Consider the following 22,623-nt stretch of genomic DNA (forward strand, 5'->3'; position numbering starts at 1 on the left):
CAGTGTCAAGATGCTCACCACCTTTCTCCACAGGGACATCCAGTACCAAAGACCCAGGTCTCCTCTCAGGAAATTTTGATTTCCTCTTCCGATACCTCCCCAGGGCATCTCACTGAGGAGGTGCCCATGAAGAGGATGTGTAAGAGGAAGCACTGAGACACCCCACAGGAGTCCATTACTGAAAACTTAGATTTTGATGAAGGTGAAGGGTCCCCATGGTCACCTCCTGAAAATGCTTCATTTGGAGACTTCCTAGAAATTCTTAAATAGAGAGGTGGCTGGACCCCCTCCAACCCTACATCTGAGGAATCTGTTTTCCTGGAGACCTGTGGTACTGGGCATGGAAGGAACCCAACTTCATAGAACCCATACCTCAGAGGCCAGACAGAATAATGGCACCACTTGTGGACAGACAGTTGTGGGTGAAAGAGGTTCCAGTTGATGCGATGGTCATAGCAGTGGTCACAAAGAAGGAACTGACAGGTGAGAGTTTCACTGTCATTTCCCCCAACAGGGAGTCGTGGGCAGTGGACAGATTAGGGAAGCGTGTCTTTACCTCAGCAACCTTTGTTCTAAGGTCACTGAACTGTGTGGCACACTTTATTAGACTTCAGAGAGATTTGACTAAGAAATTGTCAAAGACACTCTCAGGAACCATTTCTGAAGAGGTTCAAGATTTTGTAACTTCTCAGTTGGCAACCATACAGTCAATATCCATTTCTTCTATGAGGTTAGTTTCCAGCATAGTAGAAGGACCTCAGCATCAGTGGGTTCAGGCATTTCCATGAGGAGACATTCCTGGATGTGCTTGTGCAATTTTGCAGAGCCATTTAAGTCCACTTTTGTCATTGCTTCTTTTGATGGAACTATACTGTTTGGCCCTAAAGTAAAGGAAACACTCAAGCAAAAATAACACTTTTTCTTACAACTTAAAGGAAAACAACAGGATGTTAAAGCAGATTCCCCAACCTGCTGACTCTTCCAGTCCCTGTTCTTTGATAAAGCTTAAAAAAAATCACCCTTGCAGTTTTAAAAAATAACCCACTCAATTGTTTTCCCTGTTTTGCTTCCTAGCTTTCTATACTGTTTTTGTTTCACTTTGCAAACCAACTTGAAAAACCTGTAGCTGGCTCTGAAATTATGATGTCACATCTGCCATCTGCTCTTGCTCTAGCTATCGGGATGTTTCCTCCCCCAAAGTGATGTAATCCCCGCCTGATTTGCATGCTGTATAGAAGAGCCAGTGTTCCTCCCACATTGCGATGTCAGACCTGCCTTACCCAGCCCACTCAACCTAATAAAATCCATGTGGTGTGTGGAACTCCTTTTCATTGTACGTGTATCCTGTCGACTGCATTTGTTTGAGGGACTACTGAAAAGTTTGGATTGCCTGCATCTACGTCTGCATTTTCTGCTTCATTGGTAAGATAAGTCTTCCTAGTGAATTAAAAATATAATTCTACACACAGCCCGTTTGAATGCACTTCTAGCCCTATTTTGTGCTGCCTGATATAGTTTATGACTCTTCTGAACAAGAATACTCTCTTCCTCCCTATGAGGATTCTGCTGCTGAAGAATCTGTCCCTTCAGCCTCTCCTCATGAGGATTATTCTTTTGGGGAAACCATGCATACCATGAGGGAGCACTTCCACTGGGAGAGCCAAGACTACTCAGAATATAAGAAAAGGCTCAGAGACTTTCCTTTACTACCTCAGCACAGGCCTCTTGCTATCCCCCTGTTTTACACATTGTAGATGATGTATTTTCAGAGTCCGGCCTGTCTCCTGACTCTTTACCCCCTGCACCTGTTAAGCCAGACAGATACTATAGGGTTCCAGATTCACATAAATTTCTTTATAAAAACCCTGCTGCTGACCCAGAAACTTTTTTTCAGGGTCCCAAAGGGGTCAAGGCTTCCACTGCAGAAAACCCTAACCCCTCTGATAGGGATTCAAGGGCACTGGACAGATGGGGGAAAAAGGTTTACACTTCTGCCACCTTGGCTGAGAGGGCTTTAAATTGTCAATTTCATATGCTTAAATATCAGCAATACTTAATGTCACTGCTTAAGCAGAAAATATTAACAAATTCTGAATGTGCAGAAAACAAGGAAATGCAGGATTTATTGCATGCAACTGAACAAGTGGGAAGGCATACTTTGCAGTGTGGTTTTGATTCTCTGGAGGCCTCTTGCAGGGCTGCTGTTATGGGTTCTGTCATTAGGAGGCATGCTTGGTTAAAGAAACAGAATCTGCGTGATCATGTTAAAGCAAAAATATTAGTTGCTCTATTACAGTATGATACTTTGGTGTTAAAGCAGAGGAGGTGTTGAAGAAAATGGAGGACAAAGCAAAATCTATGCAGACAGTTTAGGATTTCTTACAGGTGCAGCCACCCAGATTTAGCAAGAACTGGCCCACAAAGAATTGGTCCTTTCCAGTGTCAGACAGGCCACAAAGAGGCAGATACAGATGCCGATCCCAGCCCCAAGGCTCATACAGGCCTAAACAATGGGGTGCTTCTACCTCCAAAAGCAGAGAAGACAAATCACAGCTATACAGGAAACAGTCCCAATGACTTTCCTCTGCCAACACCAAACACTTATCTTTTGGCAGCCCCCTTAGGGGGAAAACTAGCACTTTTTTCACAAAATTGGCACATGATCACCCAGGACAAATGGGTCTTGAATATAGTGTCTCAGGGCTACAGGTTCCACTTTCACACCCTGCCAAGGCAAAAGGTATGCCAGACCTGCCATACAATCAATGGGCAGAGACACAAAAGCAAGTTTTATCCCTCATGGACATGAGGGCCATTCAGCGAGTACCACAGCAAGAGCAGGGACAAGGATTTTACTCGAGACTTTTCTTGGTACCCAGAAAGGACAAAGCCTGGAGACCAATACTGGACCTGTCTATTCTAAACACATTTCTGGATGTTCCAAAATTCAAAATGTTGACTCTGCAGCAGCTTCTGCCCATGCTGGGCAAGAAGGCTTGGCTTGTAACTTTGGACCTAAAAGAGGCATACCTACATGTCCCAATCAGACAATCTTGCAGAAGATACCTCGGATTCATAGCTGGCTCAATGCACTACCAATTCTCTGCACTGCCCTTTGGCTTATCTACTGCGCCCAGGGTCTTCACAAAATGCCTGGCACCAGTAATTGCATTTTGCAGACAAAGAGGAATTCAAATATATCCTTACTTGGATGACTGCCTTATTCAAGCAGAGAACAAGGGCATTCTACTAAAGCATCTGGCGTTTGTAAAAATATTACTAATTTGCTCAGCTGTCCAAATGCAAGATCCAAAAACAATAAAATAAGACCAAAAGTTCAGCATTCACAAGATTTTAATAAAAAGCAAAGCTTTCAAGACACAAGCTCTTTTTCAATGCATAAAAACACTTTACAAATTACCATTTTTAAATATAAAGCCAGCCAATAAACAACACCAATCAAGTCATGTGACACTGACATTAGCAATAATTAGAAAATACTTAAAAATAAAATAAAACTAACAAAATACAATTATTTTACAAGACATCACATTTAGCTTTTAAAATTGGTTTAATACTGTTTGCAAAATTCAGACCAGGTAGAATATCAGATCTGAAAAAATTAATCCATTTATGTTTAGCACTTTCAGTGGCATTAACAATGTTACCACCGATTTCACTCACAAAGACGTTCTGTAAAATTCTAAACTTAAACTTATGAAAATTACCTTTATCTAATATATGTTTATAAAGTGCATTTGTTTCTACACATCTGTGTATTTCAGATAGATGTGCCACTGTCCTTTCTTTCAGCTTCATATTAGTTTTATCTATGTAGAAGCTATCACATTCTACACAGTTAGCAATGTAAACAATATTAATAGTATGACTGTTTGTAAGCTTCTCAGAGGTAACAAAGTCTGCTCTTCAATTTTTCCCTTAGATCTGGTAGTTCTCTCCTCTCCTGCACTTTTACTAGCTTATTAGTCTAGCACTTTACCATACCAGACTTCTTGTAGCAATTATTGTAGCACACAAAAGTGCTTCCAGCACTAAAGGTTTTACAAAGAAACAGCTCCAGTACTTATTATTAATGCCCACCCCTCCAGGCATGTCTAAAAGTCAGTTCCTTGTGCTTTCTTTTATTAACCTGGTGAACTTGGGCATCGTGAGGCAATGTAGCAACTGCCTCGTGTACAATGACAACCCTTTCCTCTTACCTCCCAACACTCAGACTTGCGAGAGGTGCACTTATATGTCCAAAATGGAAGCCACGCACTCTCCAGCCAAGACCAGAATAGCTGATCAAGAGAAGAAGGTCAACACTTGCACCACACCACTTGGAACACATAGCCCTCCAAAACACACACCAGCACTGCCTTCACATAAAAACACAAATCACACACCCACTTTCGCGGATGCTCTCGATAAAAATCTACCCAAACAGCAGAGAACTCCAAGGCAGAAACACACTTGACCACCACAACACTAATCACGAGGCACATAACTCTCCTAAACAGTGTGCCAATCAACCAAAGTCCCCTAAGGCAGAACAGCATGCCCAGCACACTAGTCATAGGTGACTTGATAGTGAGGCACACTGATGTCCCACTTACTATGTTGAATAAGGAGAAAGTTAACAGTCAGCTGTCTGTCAGGTGCCAGGATCCACCACATAATGCACGCACTCAGGTCCCTCAACAATAGGTACAAATATGACTCCGTCATTGTACATGTGAGTGTGAATGACCTGAGACATACCTCCCTGGAATACAAGAAAAGAGACATGGGGGAGCTCTCAGATTACGTAACCAGGTGGGTAGCAGGCAACATCCTATAATCACCCAGAATGATACCACAAAATTACCACTGTGATAGATACAAACAAATGTAATCTGAGGGTCATGCTGCTCAAAGCTAGAAGTCTAAATCTCAAAATGCACTCACTCGAAGCACTCCTTAAAATGGAGAACATTGACATTTGTGTTGTAACAGAGATCTGGATCAAGTCAGCAGAAAGCACCCCTACACTACCAGGCTATAACTCATTCTACACCTTTTGGCCCCAGAACTTGGACCGAAGCTCCAAAGGTGGTAGTGTTACCATGTTCATAAAGGATGTGCACACCTCCAGACTGGTAGCCCAACATAATGCATCAGAGATACTTCAGGTAAAGCTGACATTGATTAAGACAGCGATTCAGATTGTAGCCTGTTTATAGGTCCCCAACCATGTCACAAGACACTCACTTCACATTCCTAAGCACCCTGGTGAATATTATGGTCCAGCCTAACACTCTCATACTGGGCAACTACCCCTCCATTTTCTGGGAATACTACTCGTGTACCAATACACTTGCCCAACATTTCCTGGAATTCATTAATTCCAGTGCCCTGGACCAGCTCATTCTTACCCCTCCCCCCAGAGGTAGCAACATCCTTGACCTGGTATTAATAACATGGGCAACCATTGCTCTACACCAATAGTCAACTCCTCCCTGGTTAGATCTGACCACAAACTAATCACCTTGGGAATCCACCCCCCTCAAAGGTAACCACCATGAAAAACTTCTCCAAAGCTAACTTTGGGCTCCTAAAAACAGAGGTGGCTAACTTCATGGCACCCATGCAAATGAAGAATAGTTGCATGACCGCCGAATCATACACCAATGTGCTGTATGAACACACATACAAATGCATGGATCTCGCCATACCCAATAGAACCAAGATGCTCTCCTCCAAAAAAAGGAACCCAATCTTGTGGTCCCCTGTCATAAACAAACTCTACAATAGGAGGAGGAAACTGATGCGGAATAAGATGAAGTCCCAAGACTGGAAAAACTCCCTTAGCAGCCTCAACAAAAAGTTGAGATTCCTCATCAAATCCTATGAAGCTAGCTATGAAAACAGAATTGCAGCAGATAGTAAAGAAAACCACAAGGCCTTCTATTGTTATGTAAAGAATCTCCACGACAATACCCAGATTTGCTCTGAGCTACTACACAATGGTACCTCCTATTTGAAGCCAACAGATATAGCCAATATACTGGCCGACAGATTCATTGCCAACTTTAGCCTTCTCCCTCCAAGGAACCAATCACAATACCAGTAGATTACCAGGTATTACTGCTGCACAGGTTAAAACAGCACTGTCAAAGGCCACGAATACAGCTTCTATGGGACCTGACAATATCCCTGGCTGTGTTCTACATGAACTGGCATCTCACCTGTGTGCCCTGTTCAATCACAGCCTCACCTCAGGCTTTGTCCCTACTGAATGGTGCACTGCTATATTCACCCCTCTCCACAAAGGAGGAGTGACTACAGACCCTGGGAACTATCGCCCCATTAGCCTTACTAGTCTGATATGCAAAGCTATGGAACACATCATCATGGACCTAATAAACAAAGATATAGGGAATCTCCAAACTCTGGATCCCGCACAGTTTGGTTTTGTGAGGGGTAGATCATGCCTTCTCAACTTGGTCGACTTCTTTGAGTCAGTCACCAGAGCTGTGGATGAAGGCAAGGTGGTTCATACAACCTACCTTGATCTGGCCAAGGTCTTTGATACCATTCCCCACTTAGGAATCATAGAAAAACTCACTAAGCTAGGCATCAACCCCTATATCACTAATTGGGTTGCAAACTGGCTCACAGATAGAACCCACAGTGTGAAATTAGTTGACTCCAAGTCAGACTGCCGACCAGTCATGAGTGGAGTCCCACAGGGATTGGACCTGGGTCCTCTCCTGTTTGGTATCTACTTCTTAGAAGTCCAGGCGAACATAAAGGGGCTCTGGCTGACAAAGTTCACAGACGATTGCAAGTTGGAAGCCATTCTTAACTCCCCAAGTGATGTTGACATCCTACAGAAAGGCCTCTCTGAGACCAGTGACTGGTGTCAGAACCATGGCCTTATGCTCAATGCCAAAAAATGTGTTATCATCCCCTTTGGGAAAAAACAGTTCCCATGAATTACCACATCAATGGTAGTCAACTGAACACAGAAGGCATTATAAGAGATCTGGGAACACAGGTTGACATAAACCTCTCTTTTGACCACCACATTGCCACTGTGGTCATAAAGGCCTTCTATGTGGTACATCTCATTACTAAGGGTTTTGCATCCAGGAAGAAAGAGGTCATCATCTCTCTCTACTCTTCCTTTATTATGCCAGTCATCGAATATAATGCCCCATTTGGCATGAGCCTCACTAGACACATGCAACAACTGGAAAGGCCAGAAAAGTACCTCATGAAGGGGATCCTAGGCCTTAAACACATGTCCTACATGAACAGACTCAAAAAACTCTAGCTATTCTTTGTCTCTTATCGTCTACAAAGAGGCAGTCCCTGCTTGACTTACAAAAGCCATGTCTGACCCAGCTCTGTTAGAAATGCTACAGCTAAATAAATCCCATTCCCTCCACACTACACGCTCCAGACCCTCAACCTCATTACCACAATCAACAGAACATGCTGGAGGGACAGGTTCATAACCCAAAAACTGCCCATGCTCTGGAATAGACTTCCCATACATGTCAAGCAGAGCACCTCACTAGCCCTCTTCAAAAGAAATCTTGATGAGTGGATGGGAAATAGAATGTTCCCCTGGGGATCACTCCAGTGACTGTACTTGATAGAGGCACCGGGAACTAACATCGGGCGGCATAGTGCCAGGGCATTTCTTTTGGCAAGGCTTGTAAAGGCTCCAGGGCCATTAGCCTAGTACAAACCTATGAAATTTAATCATACCCTGCCTTAGGTTCCATTTTCATCGTGGCATTAGAATTTTATTTATGGTAGATGAAGAGTTTGAATGCTGGGAAATATTTTTCATGCAATGAGCACACAGTTCTCTTGTTGTTATATCTGTATACCACTGTTTTATTACTAGTTATTAGTGAAGGTTACCTGGATTAACAAGTACAAGGCACATTTTTCTTTTTCAATTTTTCATCTCCCATTCCTGCTGGCTGTTGAGTTACAGCACTGTTGCTAATACTCAGTTATTCTCCTTTTTGTAACGGTAGCATGACTGCAGCTTTTCCATAATCCCAACAATTATCTCTGGAGTTGTCACTCATTCTCTTGCGTTTCCTTCATCGGCATTCAGGCTGTCAAGGGTTGGGTGTATATTCTGAAGGTACAAGAGATTTTTAGCTGCTTCAGAGAGTGGTGTTACCCCTAGCAATCCTACCCACACATAGGCAAGAGACTCTATCCATCAGGGATTGTAGTGCAAGTGAACATCCTGGGGTAAACATCCCAGGACCTAACCCTGGAAAAGGAGAGCAGGCTTCATCTTATTATTGCTGAACATCCTGGGGCATACATCACATGACCTAACCCTGGGAAAAGGGGAGCAGGCTTCAGCTTATTATTGCTGAACATCCTAGGGTAAACATCCCACGACCTAACCCTGGGAAAAGGGAGCAGGCTTCATCATAGGTTCATAGGTTGATATTAGACTATCTGCCCTAGGGCATTTATAAGCCTAGCCAGAGTGTGTTTGGCTTTCGTCACCCTTTTGGATTACTTGACTGTGCCTCTGTATAGTAGGTCACAGAAGATAGCCCTTTTAAGGTTAGTTTACTGTGCCTCTGTCTAGTAGGGACACAGAAGAGATCCCAGGGGTAAACCTACGATCTCCCAACCACTCGTCAAGATTTCTCTTGAAGAGGATCATTGAGGTGCTCTGCCTAACATGGATTGGGATTTTGTTCCAGAGTGATGGGAGCCTCTGGGATAGGAATCTGTTCCTCCAGCATGTCCTATTTATTTCTGTGCTGAGGTTTAAGTCCCTGGAGCGTGTAGCTCAAAGGGATTTGGAGTTCCTGAGGTGGAGCATGTCCATTAATTCTGGGTTGGACATGGCTTTATACGTTAGACACAGATCGCCTCTGAGTAGGCAGTAAGCAACTGAGTAGAGCTGGAGTTTCTTTAGCCTAACTGCGTAGGGCATCTGTTTGAGTCCCTTGATCCTCTTGGTGAGGTACTTTTGGGGTCTTTCCAGTTGCTGCAGGTGTCTGGTAAGGTACATCCCAAAAGGGGCATTGTACTCAATTATGGGCCTGATGAGGGATGAGTAAAGAGGCATGATGACCTCCCCTGATCTAGATGTGAATCCCTTCATGATTAGGTGGGCTATATAAAATGTTTTTCTAACCACATTGGCCACGTGGTTGTCAAATGAGAGATTGCTATCAACTTGGGTCCCCAGGTCCCTAATTACTTCTTCTGTAGTTAATGGATTACCACCTATGTGGTAATTTGTGGGCACTTTGTTTTTGCCAAAGGCGATGACTATACACTTTTGGCATTTAGCTTGAGGCCATGGCTTTGGCACCAGTTGTCTGTTTCTATGAGGCCCTTTTGGAGGATGCTTGTGTCGGCTGGAGAGTCGATTATGGCGGGCAGTTTGCAGTCATCTGCGAACTTGGTCAGCCACAGTCCTTCCGTGTTGGCCTGTACCTCCGAGAAATATATACCGAACAAGAGAGGTCCCAGGACTGAGCCTTGTGGGACACCACTTGTAACTGGTTTGGAGTCTGACATGGCTCCAGCAATTCTAACCATGTGGGTTCTGTTCTTGAGCCAGTTTGCAATCCATCTAGTGACATAGGGGTTTATATTTAAGCTGGTGAGCTTATCTATAATGCCCGAGTGGGGTATTGTATCGAAGGCTTTTGCGAGGTCCAGGTAGGCTGTGTGGACCACCTTCCCTCGTCAATGGCCTTGGTGACTGTTTCAAAGAAATCAACTAGGTTTAAGAGGCAGGATCTGCCCTTAACAAAGCCGAACTGGGTAGGATCCAGTGTCTGTAGGTCCCCAATATCTTTATTTATGAGGTCCATGATGATCCTTTCCATAGCTTTGCAGACCAAGCTAGTCAGGCTTATGGGGCGATAGTTTCCAGGATCCGTTGAGGCACCACCTTTATGGAGAGGGACCACTGTTACTGTACGCCACTCTTTGGGCACATATCCTGTAGTAAGGCTGAGATTGAACAGTAGTTTTATGTTTGGGTTTAGCTCTTCTTGGAGTTCATGTAGGATGCAGCCCGGGACACAGTCTGGTCCCATTGATGCTGTGTTTTTTGCTTTGGAGAGGGCGGCTCTTACCTGAGCATCTGAGATGTCAGGGGGGCAGCACTCTGCGGGGATAGATATTTGCCCTTTTGGTGGGGGGGGGGAGTTTGCGCTGAACCTGTCACCTAGGATGTTGGCAATGTCTGTGGGTTCAGTGTATTTTTTGTCATTTTGGACTAATTCTGAGCATATCTGGGAATTACCACCCAGGTTCCTAACATAACTAAAGAAAGCCTTGTGATTATCGTTAGTGTCCTGTGCAATTTTTCTCTCGAAGCTGGCCTTAGACAATTTTATGAGTGCCCGTAGTTTTTTGCTAATACTGATCAGTGATGCCTTCCCTTTTTGTGATTTTGCTGTATCATTTAGTAGCTTCCTCCTTCTATTGTACAGTTTGTTTATGGCTGGGGTCCACCAGACAGGACGTCTGCCTTTGGAGGATTGGGTTTTGGTTTTATTTGGGATTGCATGATTCATGCATTCCTGAAGGTGTTCATAGAATGCGTTTATAAAGGATACTGCTGTCTGGGCCGTATTTTCCACAGGCCCGGAGGCTTTGAAGGATTCCACCTCGGTTTTGAGGAGTGTGAAATTTGCTTTAGAGAAGTTTTTCACTGTGGTTTTCTGGGCAGGGGGTGGGGTTGGGATGTGAATATCCAGTGAGATTAGTTTATGGTCTGATCTTACCAGTGAGGGATACACTTCTGGTCTGGAGCATAGAGTCCCCATGTTGGTGATGATCAGGTCCAGTATGTTTTCCCCTCTTGTGGGAGTGGTAACAAGTTGTTTCATAGCATTTGAGTTTATAAATTCTAGGAACCTTTGGGCTAGGGTGTTGGAGCTAGAGTAATGCTCCCAATCTATGTTTGGGTAGTTGAAGTCGCCCAATATAATGGTGTTTGGAGAGACCTTCATATTTTCCAGTGTTCTCAGAAAGGCCGAGTGGGGTTCCTGGGTTTGGGAGGGTGGTCTGTAGCAGGCTATAAACTGGAAGGCAGTTTTACCCACTGTTAGTTGCACATGGATAGTCTCTGATGCTTCGTGCTTTGCCACCAACCTGGAGGTGTGGGTATCTTTGATGAATATCGATACTCCCCCTCCTTTTGTGGTTCGGTCCAAGTTTTGGGGCTGAAAAGCATGGTATGAGGTATAACCTGGTAATGCTGGGTGCTCTCGGGAGCCCTGAACCAGGTTTCTGTTACTGCACAGATATCGAAGTTCTCCATGCTAAGGAGAGTTTTGAGTGCGTGCATCTTGAGGTTTAGACTTCTGGCGTTGAGTAGCATTATTCTTAGTTTCTTATCCCTTGTGATACCTATGGAGGTGGGTTTGTCTTTTGAGCCTTGCCTACAAAAGGCACTATGGGGGTAGCAAGAGCCTTTGCCAATATCCAAAAGCCCAGGGGTGACAGGTGCAAGCCGTCCCTAGCGAAGCATCGTGGCTTGTCGAGCATATCATCCCAAGCTGACAGGCATTGGATCCCCTTTGAATGACACCAGTACTTAAGCCAATTGTTGAAATTGATCATCTTATCTTCATATTGTGGCATCATTCTTGGTGAGGGTAAGATGCTACTCAAGTTTAGGGTCATACCGGCCTGGGCTACATGCTCAGAGAGCTCATTTATGTCTCTTTTCATGTAGTCCAGGGAGGTACATCTCAGGTCATTCACACCAGCATGGACAATGACTGAGTCATATTTGTACTTGCCTTGGAGTGACCTGAGTGCTTGTGTTATGTGGCGGATCCTAGCGCCCAACAGGCTGCTCACCGTGACCCTCTCCTTGTTCAGCCTGGTGAGCGGGACGTCAGTGTGCCTGACGATAGAGTCACCTATTACAAGTGTATCAAGTGTGTTGTTTAGTCTTAAGGGCTGTGACTGTCCGGCACACTGGCTTTGTGAGATATGTGTTGCACGTGTTTTGTTTTGGGGTAGCGGTTGCTTGGGTGTCTGCTTTGGAGGTCTCTGCTGCTTAGGCAGATCTTTATTTAGAGCCTCCGAGTATGTTTTTGTGTGATTATGTGTTTGGTTTGCTGTCATGGTAGGTCTATGTGAGACTGGAATTGTAGTGAGTGTGGTTTCCTTCTCCTCCTGACTGGTTTTGCCAGTACTGAGTTGAGAGAGCTTAGCCTCCAGTTTGGCTATATGGTTGCATCTCTCACATGTGTTGGAATTTGTTGGGAGGAGGAGAGGGTTGTATGTGTACATGAGGCAGTTGTAACATTGCCTCAAGATTCCCAGATTCACCAGCTGGACCGGAGAGGAGATTGACAACTGACCTTTGGACATGCTAGAATAACATTGGGAATTCCTTAATAATTGAAAACAAGGGCCAGTGGGGAGTGAGGGTGTAGTGCTTTTAATTTTTAGTGCTGACTTATATAATTGCTTTAGCGAGCAAGTGCCAGGTAACTTAAGTGCAATGTGTTACAGGTAACTTAAATGCAAAAACGACAAACAGTAACTTTCTTTCAAGTGAAACAAGGAAATAAGTACCGTAAGCAATGCAGATATCACTAGTGATCCACAGAAGCGCTGAGAAGCCGCGTATTAGGTGGAATTAGCGTTCCAGGGAAATAAAAAGCAAACAAACAACAAGCATATAAACAAAGCTAGATTCAGCAGGCCTGGATCTAGTCTATGCTACAGCAAGCAAGGTGTACCAATTTCAGTAAGATACAGTTCAAATATTCAGGCACTATAAACCTTTAACCAGAAATTCCCAGCTCAGAAGGGCAGAGTCCAGCCTCTTCTTCCACAAGAGTGCAGACCACGAACCTTCTTAATGTAAAATAACTGGCCTGAAGCCCAAGTGCTTAAACCAGAACTAATACACTTTAAGAATAACAGACACTGGGCTCTCAATCAGCAGTTCCCAACTTAGAAAGATGAAAGCTACCTGTCCTGCCACCACAGTGCATGCCACAAACCTTCCAAATGTAAAACAACTGGTCTGAAGCCCAAGTGCTTAATCCAAAAGACTTAGAATGATAGCTACACTTTAATCAGGTTACTACCAAGCAGTAATAAATACATTTGATTACTTTAGAGAATGCCTGGATTAGTGCTCAAGTTACACAAACAAAGCTAGATCCAGCAGGCCCGAATCCAGTCTATGTCACAGCAAACAAGGCGCACCAACTTCAGTAAGAAGCAGTTCAGATATGCATGCACTATAAGCCTTTAACCAGAAATTCCCAGCTCAGAAGGGCAGAGTCCAGCCTCTCCTCCCACAAGAGTGCAGACCACGAACCCTCTTAATGTAAAATAACTGGCCTGAAAGCCCAAGTGCTTAAACCAGAATTAATACACTTTTAGAATAACAGACACTGAGCCCTCAGTCAGCAGTTCCCAACCTAGAAGGATGTAAGCTACCTGTTCTTATTGCTGAACATCCTGGGGTAAACATCCCATGATCTAACCCTGGGAAAGGGGAGCAGGCTTCATCTTATTATTGCTGAACATCCTAGGGTAAACATCCCACAACCTAACCCTGGGAAAAGGGAGCAGGCTTCATCTTATTATTGCTGAACTTCCTAGGGTAAACATCCCACGATCTAACCCTGGGAAAGTGGAGCAGGCTTCAACTTATTATTGCTGAACATCCTAGGGTAAATATCCCACGACCTAACCCTGGGAAAGTGGAGCAGCCTTCAGCTTATTATTGCTGAACTTCCTAGGGTAAACATCCCACGACCTAACCCTGGGAAAGTGGAGCAGGCTTCAGCTTATTATTGCTGAACATCCTAGGGTAAACATCCCACGACCTAACCCTGGGAAAGTGGAGCAGGCTTCAGCTTATGATTGCTGAACTTCCTAGGGTAAACATCCCACGACCTAACCCTGGGAAAGTGGAGCAGGCGTCAGCTTATTATTGCTGAACATCCTAGGGTAAACATCCCACGACCTAACCCTGGGAAAGTGGAGCAGGCGTCAGCTTATTATTGCTGAACATCCTAGGGTAAACATCCCACGACCTAACCCTGGGAAAGTGGAGCAGGCGTCAGCTTATTATTGCTGAACATCCTAGGGTAAACATCCCACGACCTAACCCTGGGAAAGTGGAGCAGGCTTCAGCTTATTATTGCTGAACATCCTAGGGTAAACATCCCACGACCTAACCCTGGGAAAGTGGAGCAGGCTTCAGCTTATTATTGCTGTCCTTCTCCAGACAGCTGCTGTAGAAAACAGTTCACTGACCGAATATGTCATTGTCAAGGCTTTAACCTTCTTTGCCAAGAAGCCACAAAAGATATTATTTGTTTCCTTTAGATAATAGATGTTCTAATTTTAAGATTTAAGTATTGTGTTTTCTTCTTCTAGCATTAAGCTTTCATTACTAAAATAATGACAGTAATATAGTATTTTCATTTTATTATACCTTCTTTTAAAGAATTTCTACAATCTCATACACACACACACACACACACATATATATATATATGTGTGTATATATATATATATATATATATATATATATATATATATATATATATACACACACACACACACACACACACACACACACACACACACACACACACACCTTGAAGATTGTTAGTTCACTTACTTCATGTCTTTAAGATGTGAATGGGTCAGCTGGGAAAAAAAACTACTTGAATTTATTAATTATTTTATCTAGGAAGACAACATGCATGCGTACATTTACTTTTAGTGCATTCCATGTAATATATATTAAGTCACAAATAAGTAAGCAATTTGCCTAATAAAGCCATCATTCTCTGTAAGGGAATGTTGACTTGTAAAACTGTAGGAGACGTGCAATAACATGTAATATATTAAGCAGCCTTACAGTACCACTACATCAGTGCCTACCCTGAGTGAGACCTAGTTTGGCACCCCTATGGAGAAGCTACTGCTGCTGTAATTTCTGGCTGGCTGTAGACACCAGTAAGGTAGGTATAGATCAAATGTTATTGCTTCACTGTTACTATTGAAGATCTAGTGTTACAGTATGTATGCTTAAACACAGTTGAATTTTCCTTTCAGTAAATGCATTCCCCTGATCTCGTGCCCTTTTCTGTTTTTCCTTTTAAACTTTCCACGTCTTATGCCTTTTCCTGTAGCCCAAATTCAAGTTTTATGGTTTTCTGTTCTCTGTTACCACTCAGAAAAGCCTTATAGTTTTCTTTGTCATTTACTTTTACTATTGTGCATACCATATGACTTTGTTGCTTTGTTATGCTCTCTTAGTCTCAGTTGTTAATGTCTGTCATTGTCTGATATTTGCTCAGTCTCATTAATTTTTATTTTGGTTATGTCCTTGTTTTTGCATCACTGTCTTGTCTAAACTGCCATTCACATATATTGTGCATCATAATTCTACACTTTCTGTCGTGTTACACCACTCTAATTGTGATCATTTCCACCGGTAGTTCTTAACAGGAGCTTGTCACAGTACTCAGTTAAAATCTGCATGTGATTGGTAGTAATGGACAGAAGTTCCAGCCCATATCTGAAATAGTGATGCCAGCACTAGCCCACTCTCTTCTGTTAGCCTTTGATTGAATAGCAATAGTGTTTTTATTATCTTCTTCTGTCAGAGCTGATTTGTAGATCAATTCTGTATGCAGTATACCAATATTACTTAACACACTCCTCCTCCTTCCGTATGCAGTATGCTATTATTACTTAACACACTCCTCCTTCCGTATGCAGTATGCCATTATTACTTAACACACTCCTCCTCCTTCCATATGCAGTATGCCATTATCACTTAACACACTCCTCCTCCTTCCATATGCAGTATGCCATTATCACTTAACACACTCCTCCTCCTTCCATATGCAGTATGCCATTATCACTTAACACACTCCTCCTCCTTCCGTATGCAGTATGCCATTATTACTTAACACACTCCTCCTTCCGTATGCAGTATACCATTATTACTTAACACACTCCTCCTTCCGTATGCAATATACCATTATTACTTAACACACTCCTCCTCCTTCCATATGCAGTATACCATTATTACTTAACACATTCCTCCTCCTTCCGTATGCATTATACTATTATTACTTAACACACTCCTCCTCCTTCCGTATGCAGTATACCATTATTACTTAACACATTCCTCCTCCTCCTTCCGTATGCAATATACCATTATTACATAACACACTCCTCCTCCTTTCATATGCAGTATACCATTATTACTTAACACACTCCTCCTCTTTCCGTATGCAGTCTACCATTATTAATTAACACACTCCTCCTCTTTCTGTATGCAGTATACCATTATTACTTAACACACTACTTCTTCCATATGCAGTACACCATTGTTACTTAACACACTACTCCTCTTTCCGTATGCAGTATACCATTATTACTTAACACGCTCCTCCTCCTTCCGTATGCAGTATACCATTATTACTTAACACACTCCTCCTCCTTCCGTATGCGTTATACTATTATTACTTAACACACTCCTCCTCCTTCCGTATGCATTATACTATTATTACTTAACACACTCCTCCTCCTTCCGTATGCAGTATACCATTATTACCTGACACACTTCTCCTCTTTCTGTATGCAGTATACCATTATTACTTAACACACTACTCCTTCCGTATGCAGTATACCGTTATTACTTAACACACCACTACTTCCGTATGCAGTACACCATTATTACTTAACACACTACTCCTCTTTCCATATGCAGTATACCATTATTACTTAACACACTCCTCCTCCTTCTGTATGCATTATACTATTATTACTTAACACACTCCTCCTCCTTCCGTATGCAGTATACCATTATTACTTAACACACTCCTCCTCCTCCTTCCGTATGCATTATACTATTATTACTTAACACACTCCTCCTCCTTCCGTATGCAGTATACCATTATTACTTAACACACTCCTCCTCCTTCCATATGCAGTATACCATTATTACTTAACACACTCCTCCTCTTTCTGTATGCAGTATACCATTATTACTTAACACACTACTTCTTCCGTATGCAGTATACCGTTATTACTTAACACACCACTTCTTCCGTATGCAGTACACCATTATTACTTAACACACTACTCCTCCTTCCATATGCAGTATACCATTATTACTTAACACACTCCTCCTCCTTCCATATGCTTTATACTATTATTACTTAACACACTCCTCCTCCTTCCGTATGCAGTATACCATTATTACTTAACACACTCCTCCTCCTTCCATATTCATTATACTATTATTACTTAACACATTCCTCCTCCTTCCGTATGCAGTATACCATTATTGCTTAACACACTACTCCCCCTTCCGTATGCATTATACTATTATCACTTAACATACTACTACTCCTTACTTTGTCGTCGTTCATTCTATTCTGAGTGATTTGTAGCAAGATGCAGGCAACTGCGTCTCATTTTTGTTATAGTACTTTTCAGTGATTTACCATGCATTTTATTCCATTTTACCTCAAATTTAGAAAGAAAAATTGTGAATGTTTTCCTAGCTACAGTGCTTGATTAGAAACAAATCTTACAGCTTCTAGGAAAGCCCATATTAGAGTTTGAATTGCGTGCCAATTTTTACAAGTATTCCATTGTTTCTTGTTTTTTCCAGATCAGTTTGGTGTTAAGACCTGACATATGTGTTAAATGTGTTGTTGAGTTTCTTAGAGGGTGATATTTTATGACAATTATTATTTCTTTTTTTAATAACTTGTAACATTCCATTTTTTGACTTATTGTTGTTTATATTCCTTGAAAGAGTTTTAACTACCATCTACTAAACCTTTGATTCATAATCCTGCTCATGGCTGATCATTAACATCTGGCCAGTCCTCTGATGCTTAATCTCATCAGCTGTATACAGTGGAATGACCCTGTAGTATGTCTGCAAGGACACTGAGAAATGTGGTCTTTCTGGCCATTGGCATGTGTCCAGTTTTACAACTGGTTAATTGACCTCCTTAAGCAGAAAATGTGGTCGTTATACCACCAGAAAGCTTAGAAAAATGAACTCCTGTGCATACAGGGTGAAACCCCTCCCCCATTTTCTAATTATTTTACTGAGAGTGTGCATGTTTTAGTATCATCTTCAGGGTCTCTTACCGTTTGCTAACTTTGGTGCACTTGCTGTTGCATCCATTCTCCACTGGCAGTCACTGGAAAAGAGACAATAAAACTCACCCCCACAATGTGAAGGTGAGTATACCCATAGGCACTCCGTACTTCCCCTCCCCTGCCAACCCTGCAGCTTCCAGGGGTCATAACCAAATCTTGGTCATCATTGTCACATTCACGATAAGAACCTCTGTGCAAGTGGGCCTGTAACAGCTGTCTTTTGAATGTTTCTCTCCATACTTGATAAATCTGATTGAAGAGACGGATGCTAAAGGTGACATTTTACTCTTATCATTCCTACAGTTATTTTCTCTTTTATTGACAGTTTTACCTCTGTGCGACATGGCACTCATATCCTTTTCAGAGAATTCAGCTTCATCCAAGCAACCCTCCACAACCGAGCTTCGTTTCTACGCATGTTCTGGAAGTCCTTTCGTTACATCGGCAAAAATGGAGGTAAACAGTTGTTTGCACCTGACATAGTAAAGACTTATCCTTTTTACAGTATTTCACAATTTATTTGTGACTTTCAAGATTGAATTCTGACTTAGGGGTTGTTTATTTCCTAAAAACAATAACCAAGTTCCCAACGATGCAAATGCCTCTCGAAAACCTCCAAGAACAAATAAATTAATCCAAATAATCAGGCAGAGAGGCAACCAGAGCATAAAGGTAATAGAGGTCGTTCACGAAACAAATAATCCAAAATTCAAGCAGGATAAAAATAAAACTGACTTTATTTCGTGCACACACAGTAAGCGCTTTCACAAAAGCTTCATCAGACCGTTAAGATTCAAACTTACTAATTAACTAATATATGTGGCGTAATCCCTCTCTAAACACATTTAAGCTATTAAAGGAACACTATCACTGGAGGCAACAAAACTAACGCTGTTCAGCATTAACATTCCTTTAAAATATTCGTCATAGCGAGATGGCCATGATAATAGTTTCTTAAATTTTCATGGCGAAAATGCCAAACTGATTGTTTCTTAGATTATCATCATTTAGATAATTCAAACGAAAAATGCAAGTAACATAATAGACATTTGCAGCTATATACTGTAAACTAAAATCCTCATATGGAAAACATAAAGTGATATCCTTTAATAGTTACTACATTCATCTAAGTGACATACTGTCATCAGCTTGTATATATATAACATATAATATAAGCTATATATATCAACAGTCAGAGTAGAAGATTCATCAACGTACATATATTAACCTTTAAAACCAACTAAACAAATAATTCATAATTCATAAATGCATACCGAACCATCTGTATACTATTAATATAAAACGCAAATACTTCCATAATATATACAAATATATATTAATATAGGCTCAACATACTTCCATAAAAATTGCTTACTCATAAATATGTCTTTTAAAATGTTGTACTCCAGTATTTACTGCATTCATCGTCCATATTATGAATTATGTCAATGTAATATATATATATAAAACTATATATACGTATATAAAATATAGAAATATATACAAAATATATATATATATATGAATGCACTATTATATAAATATAAAATAGATCAAGGTATATATGTATTTCATATATTGGGAGAAAATGCCTAAATAATCTGATAATTTCATTATACTGCATCTAAAAGCTTCATAACTGCAGTACAAACACCTAACAATTCATATACACATATAGACCTAAGAAATTCTTCCAAGTTGATGTACATTCATAGGAGTGTGCATAAAAGCACACATACTAAGAGATATAAATTTCATCCCAAATATGGACCTATTAAGAATATATATATATTATATATTATTGCTATTACCTAGTTTTTAAGCGTCTGGCTCTAAGTGTAGGTTTTATAGACGCTCTATCATTTAGCCCCTTACCTGTATCGGCTCGTAACCGTAGTATCCAGTTCACTTCTCTACATTCAGTTCTGTTACGAATGTCTCCTTGTCTAATCGTTGGACGGACATGATCTATAGCCTTAAATTTAAAAGTATGGTGGGGACCCTCGATGTTAACATGTTTTGCTAAAGCATTCATAGTATAGCCAATTTTTATAGCATAAAGATGTTCCCTAATCCTGGTGCGGAGCATTCTGTTGGTTTTTCCAACATAGAATGCTGCACACTCCTGGCAGACTGCCAGATATACTATGTTTTCAGTATAACAAGTGGCTGAAATATAGAATTGAAATACTTGTCCAGTATTAGGATGAAGGGGCTAAATGATAGAGCGTCTATAAAACCTACACTTAGAGCCAGACGCTTAAAAACTAGGTAATAGCAATAATATATAATATATATATTCTTAATAGGTCCATATTTGGGATGAAATTTATATCTCTTAGTATGTGTGCTTTTATGCACACTCCTATGAATGTACATCAACTTGGAAGAATTTCTTAGGTCTATATGTGTATATGAATTGTTAGGTGTTTGTACTGAAGTTATGAAGCTTTTAGACGCAGTATAATGAAATTATCAGATTATTTAGGCATTTTCTCCCAATATATGAAATACATATATACCTTGATCTATTTTATATTTATATAATAGTGCATTCATATATATATATTTTGTATATATTTCTATATTTTATATACGTATATATAGTTTTATATAAATATATATATATATATATATATATATATATATATATTTATATATTTGTTGATTAAGTACTTAAATAGGTTTTTTAGATTTTTTACAGTTAGGCAAGAATTATAAATGAAGTAAATAAGACAGTAATTATTATTGTACTTTGAATTTCTTTGTATAGTTGTACTGAGTTTGTAGAAATATATGGATATGATAATTTAGTATAGATATATATGTGAATCATATTAGCACTGTAGAGTTGGCCTAATATATTTTAATGAAATTTAGTGTGACTTGAAGCTGCAATGGGTAGTATAATAATGCTCATTACTTTTTAGGTATTGTACAATTTGATTGATTCCCACGTGCTTAATTTTTAATAGCACGTTGGTCATAATATGTTACATTGACATAATTCTTAATATGGACGATGAATGCAGTAAATGCTGGAGTACAACATTTTAAAAGACGTATTTATGAGTAAGCAATTTTTATGGAAGTATGTTGAGTCTTTATTAATGTATATTTGTATATATTATGGACGTATTTGCGTTTTGTATTAATAGTATACAGATGGTTCGGTATGCATTTATGAAATATGAATTATTTGTTTAGTTGGTTTTAAAGGTTAATATATGTACGTTGATGAATCTTCTACTCTGACTGTTGATATATATAGCTTATATTATATGTTATATATATACAAGCTGATGACAGTATGTCACTTAGATGAATGTAGTAACTGTTAAGGATATCACTTTATGTTTTCCATATGAGGCTTTTAGTTTACAGTATATAGCTGCAAATGTCTATTATGTTACTTGCATTTTTCGTTTGTTTCTTAGATTATCATCATTTAGATAATTCAATCAGTTTGGCATTTTCGCCATGAAAATTTAAGAAACTATTATCATGGCCATCTCGCTATGACAAATATTTTAAAGTAATGTTAATGCTGAACAGCGTTAGTTTTGTTGCCTCCAGTGATAGTGTTCCTTTAATAGCTTAAATGTGTTTAGAGAGGGATTACGTCACATCTATATATATTAGTTAATTAGTATGTTTGAATCTTAACGGTCTGATGAAGCGTTTGTGAAAGCGCTTACTGTGTGTGCACGAATTAAAGTCCGTTTTATTTTTATCCTGTTTGAATTTTGGATTATTTGTTTTGTGAACGACCTCTATTACCTTTATGCTCTGGTTGCCTCTCTGCCTGATTATTTGGATTTATTTAGTTGTTTTTTATTTATTTATTTATTGATTTTGAATAAGGAGTTCTATGCTGATGAATTTTATGTGCCTTTTTTTATGTAGATATATTTAAATGTGGTGCAATGCTTTCTGCAGCAGATAGCTTAGTTGCAGTGTCTGATATGATACAACAATGCTGAGGTGTGGTATGTGCCACCACAGAGCTTTCCAAATGCACAAGCACTAAATTACAAGCTTGACCGCTGGAACTTGTACATACAGTTGGAATATGTAATGGACATGATAACTTTCACAAGAAAATCAACTGATACACCTGCTCTGACATCAGTGGTCTGTATACTGTGGTACAGCTAAATCAGTGGAGAAAGGATTTAGAAAGGGCATGACTGTATGTGTTAGTCCACGATATCATAGTGGTTTCAGTGCAATAATGAAAACAAAAATGAGTGAAAATGTTTTATGGTGCAAAATTGTTTCTGAATCTGAGGATAGTAATTAATATTGTTTCAGGTAACTTAGCATTGTAGAAAGGTATGCAAGATGGACTTGATTTATAACTTATGTAAGATGTTAATTGCAGATAAGAATGCAGTAAGGTTATGGTGAACTGTTAAGTAGACATCTTTGTCTGTC

General features: G+C 40.4%; 1 protein-coding gene across 1 annotated transcript in view; it reads left to right on the forward strand.

The window, feature by feature from the left end:
* Positions 1–22,623, forward strand: part of CCHR9.PART0H11orf49 (chromosome chr9.part0 C11orf49 homolog) — a 2,558,117-nt gene that overhangs the window by 766,388 nt on the left and 1,769,106 nt on the right. The window contains exon 2 of the mRNA XM_044082535.1: positions 18,512–18,642. Coding sequence (XP_043938470.1) covers positions 18,603–18,642 — 40 coding nt within the window. The 5' untranslated portion in view covers positions 18,512–18,602. The remainder of the gene's footprint in view (positions 1–18,511; positions 18,643–22,623) is intronic.

This window comes from Protopterus annectens, chromosome 9.part0 (assembly GCF_019279795.1).
Source record: "Protopterus annectens isolate FY-2018-M chromosome 9.part0, PAN1.0, whole genome shotgun sequence".
NCBI lineage: Eukaryota > Metazoa > Chordata > Ceratodontiformes > Protopteridae > Protopterus > Protopterus annectens.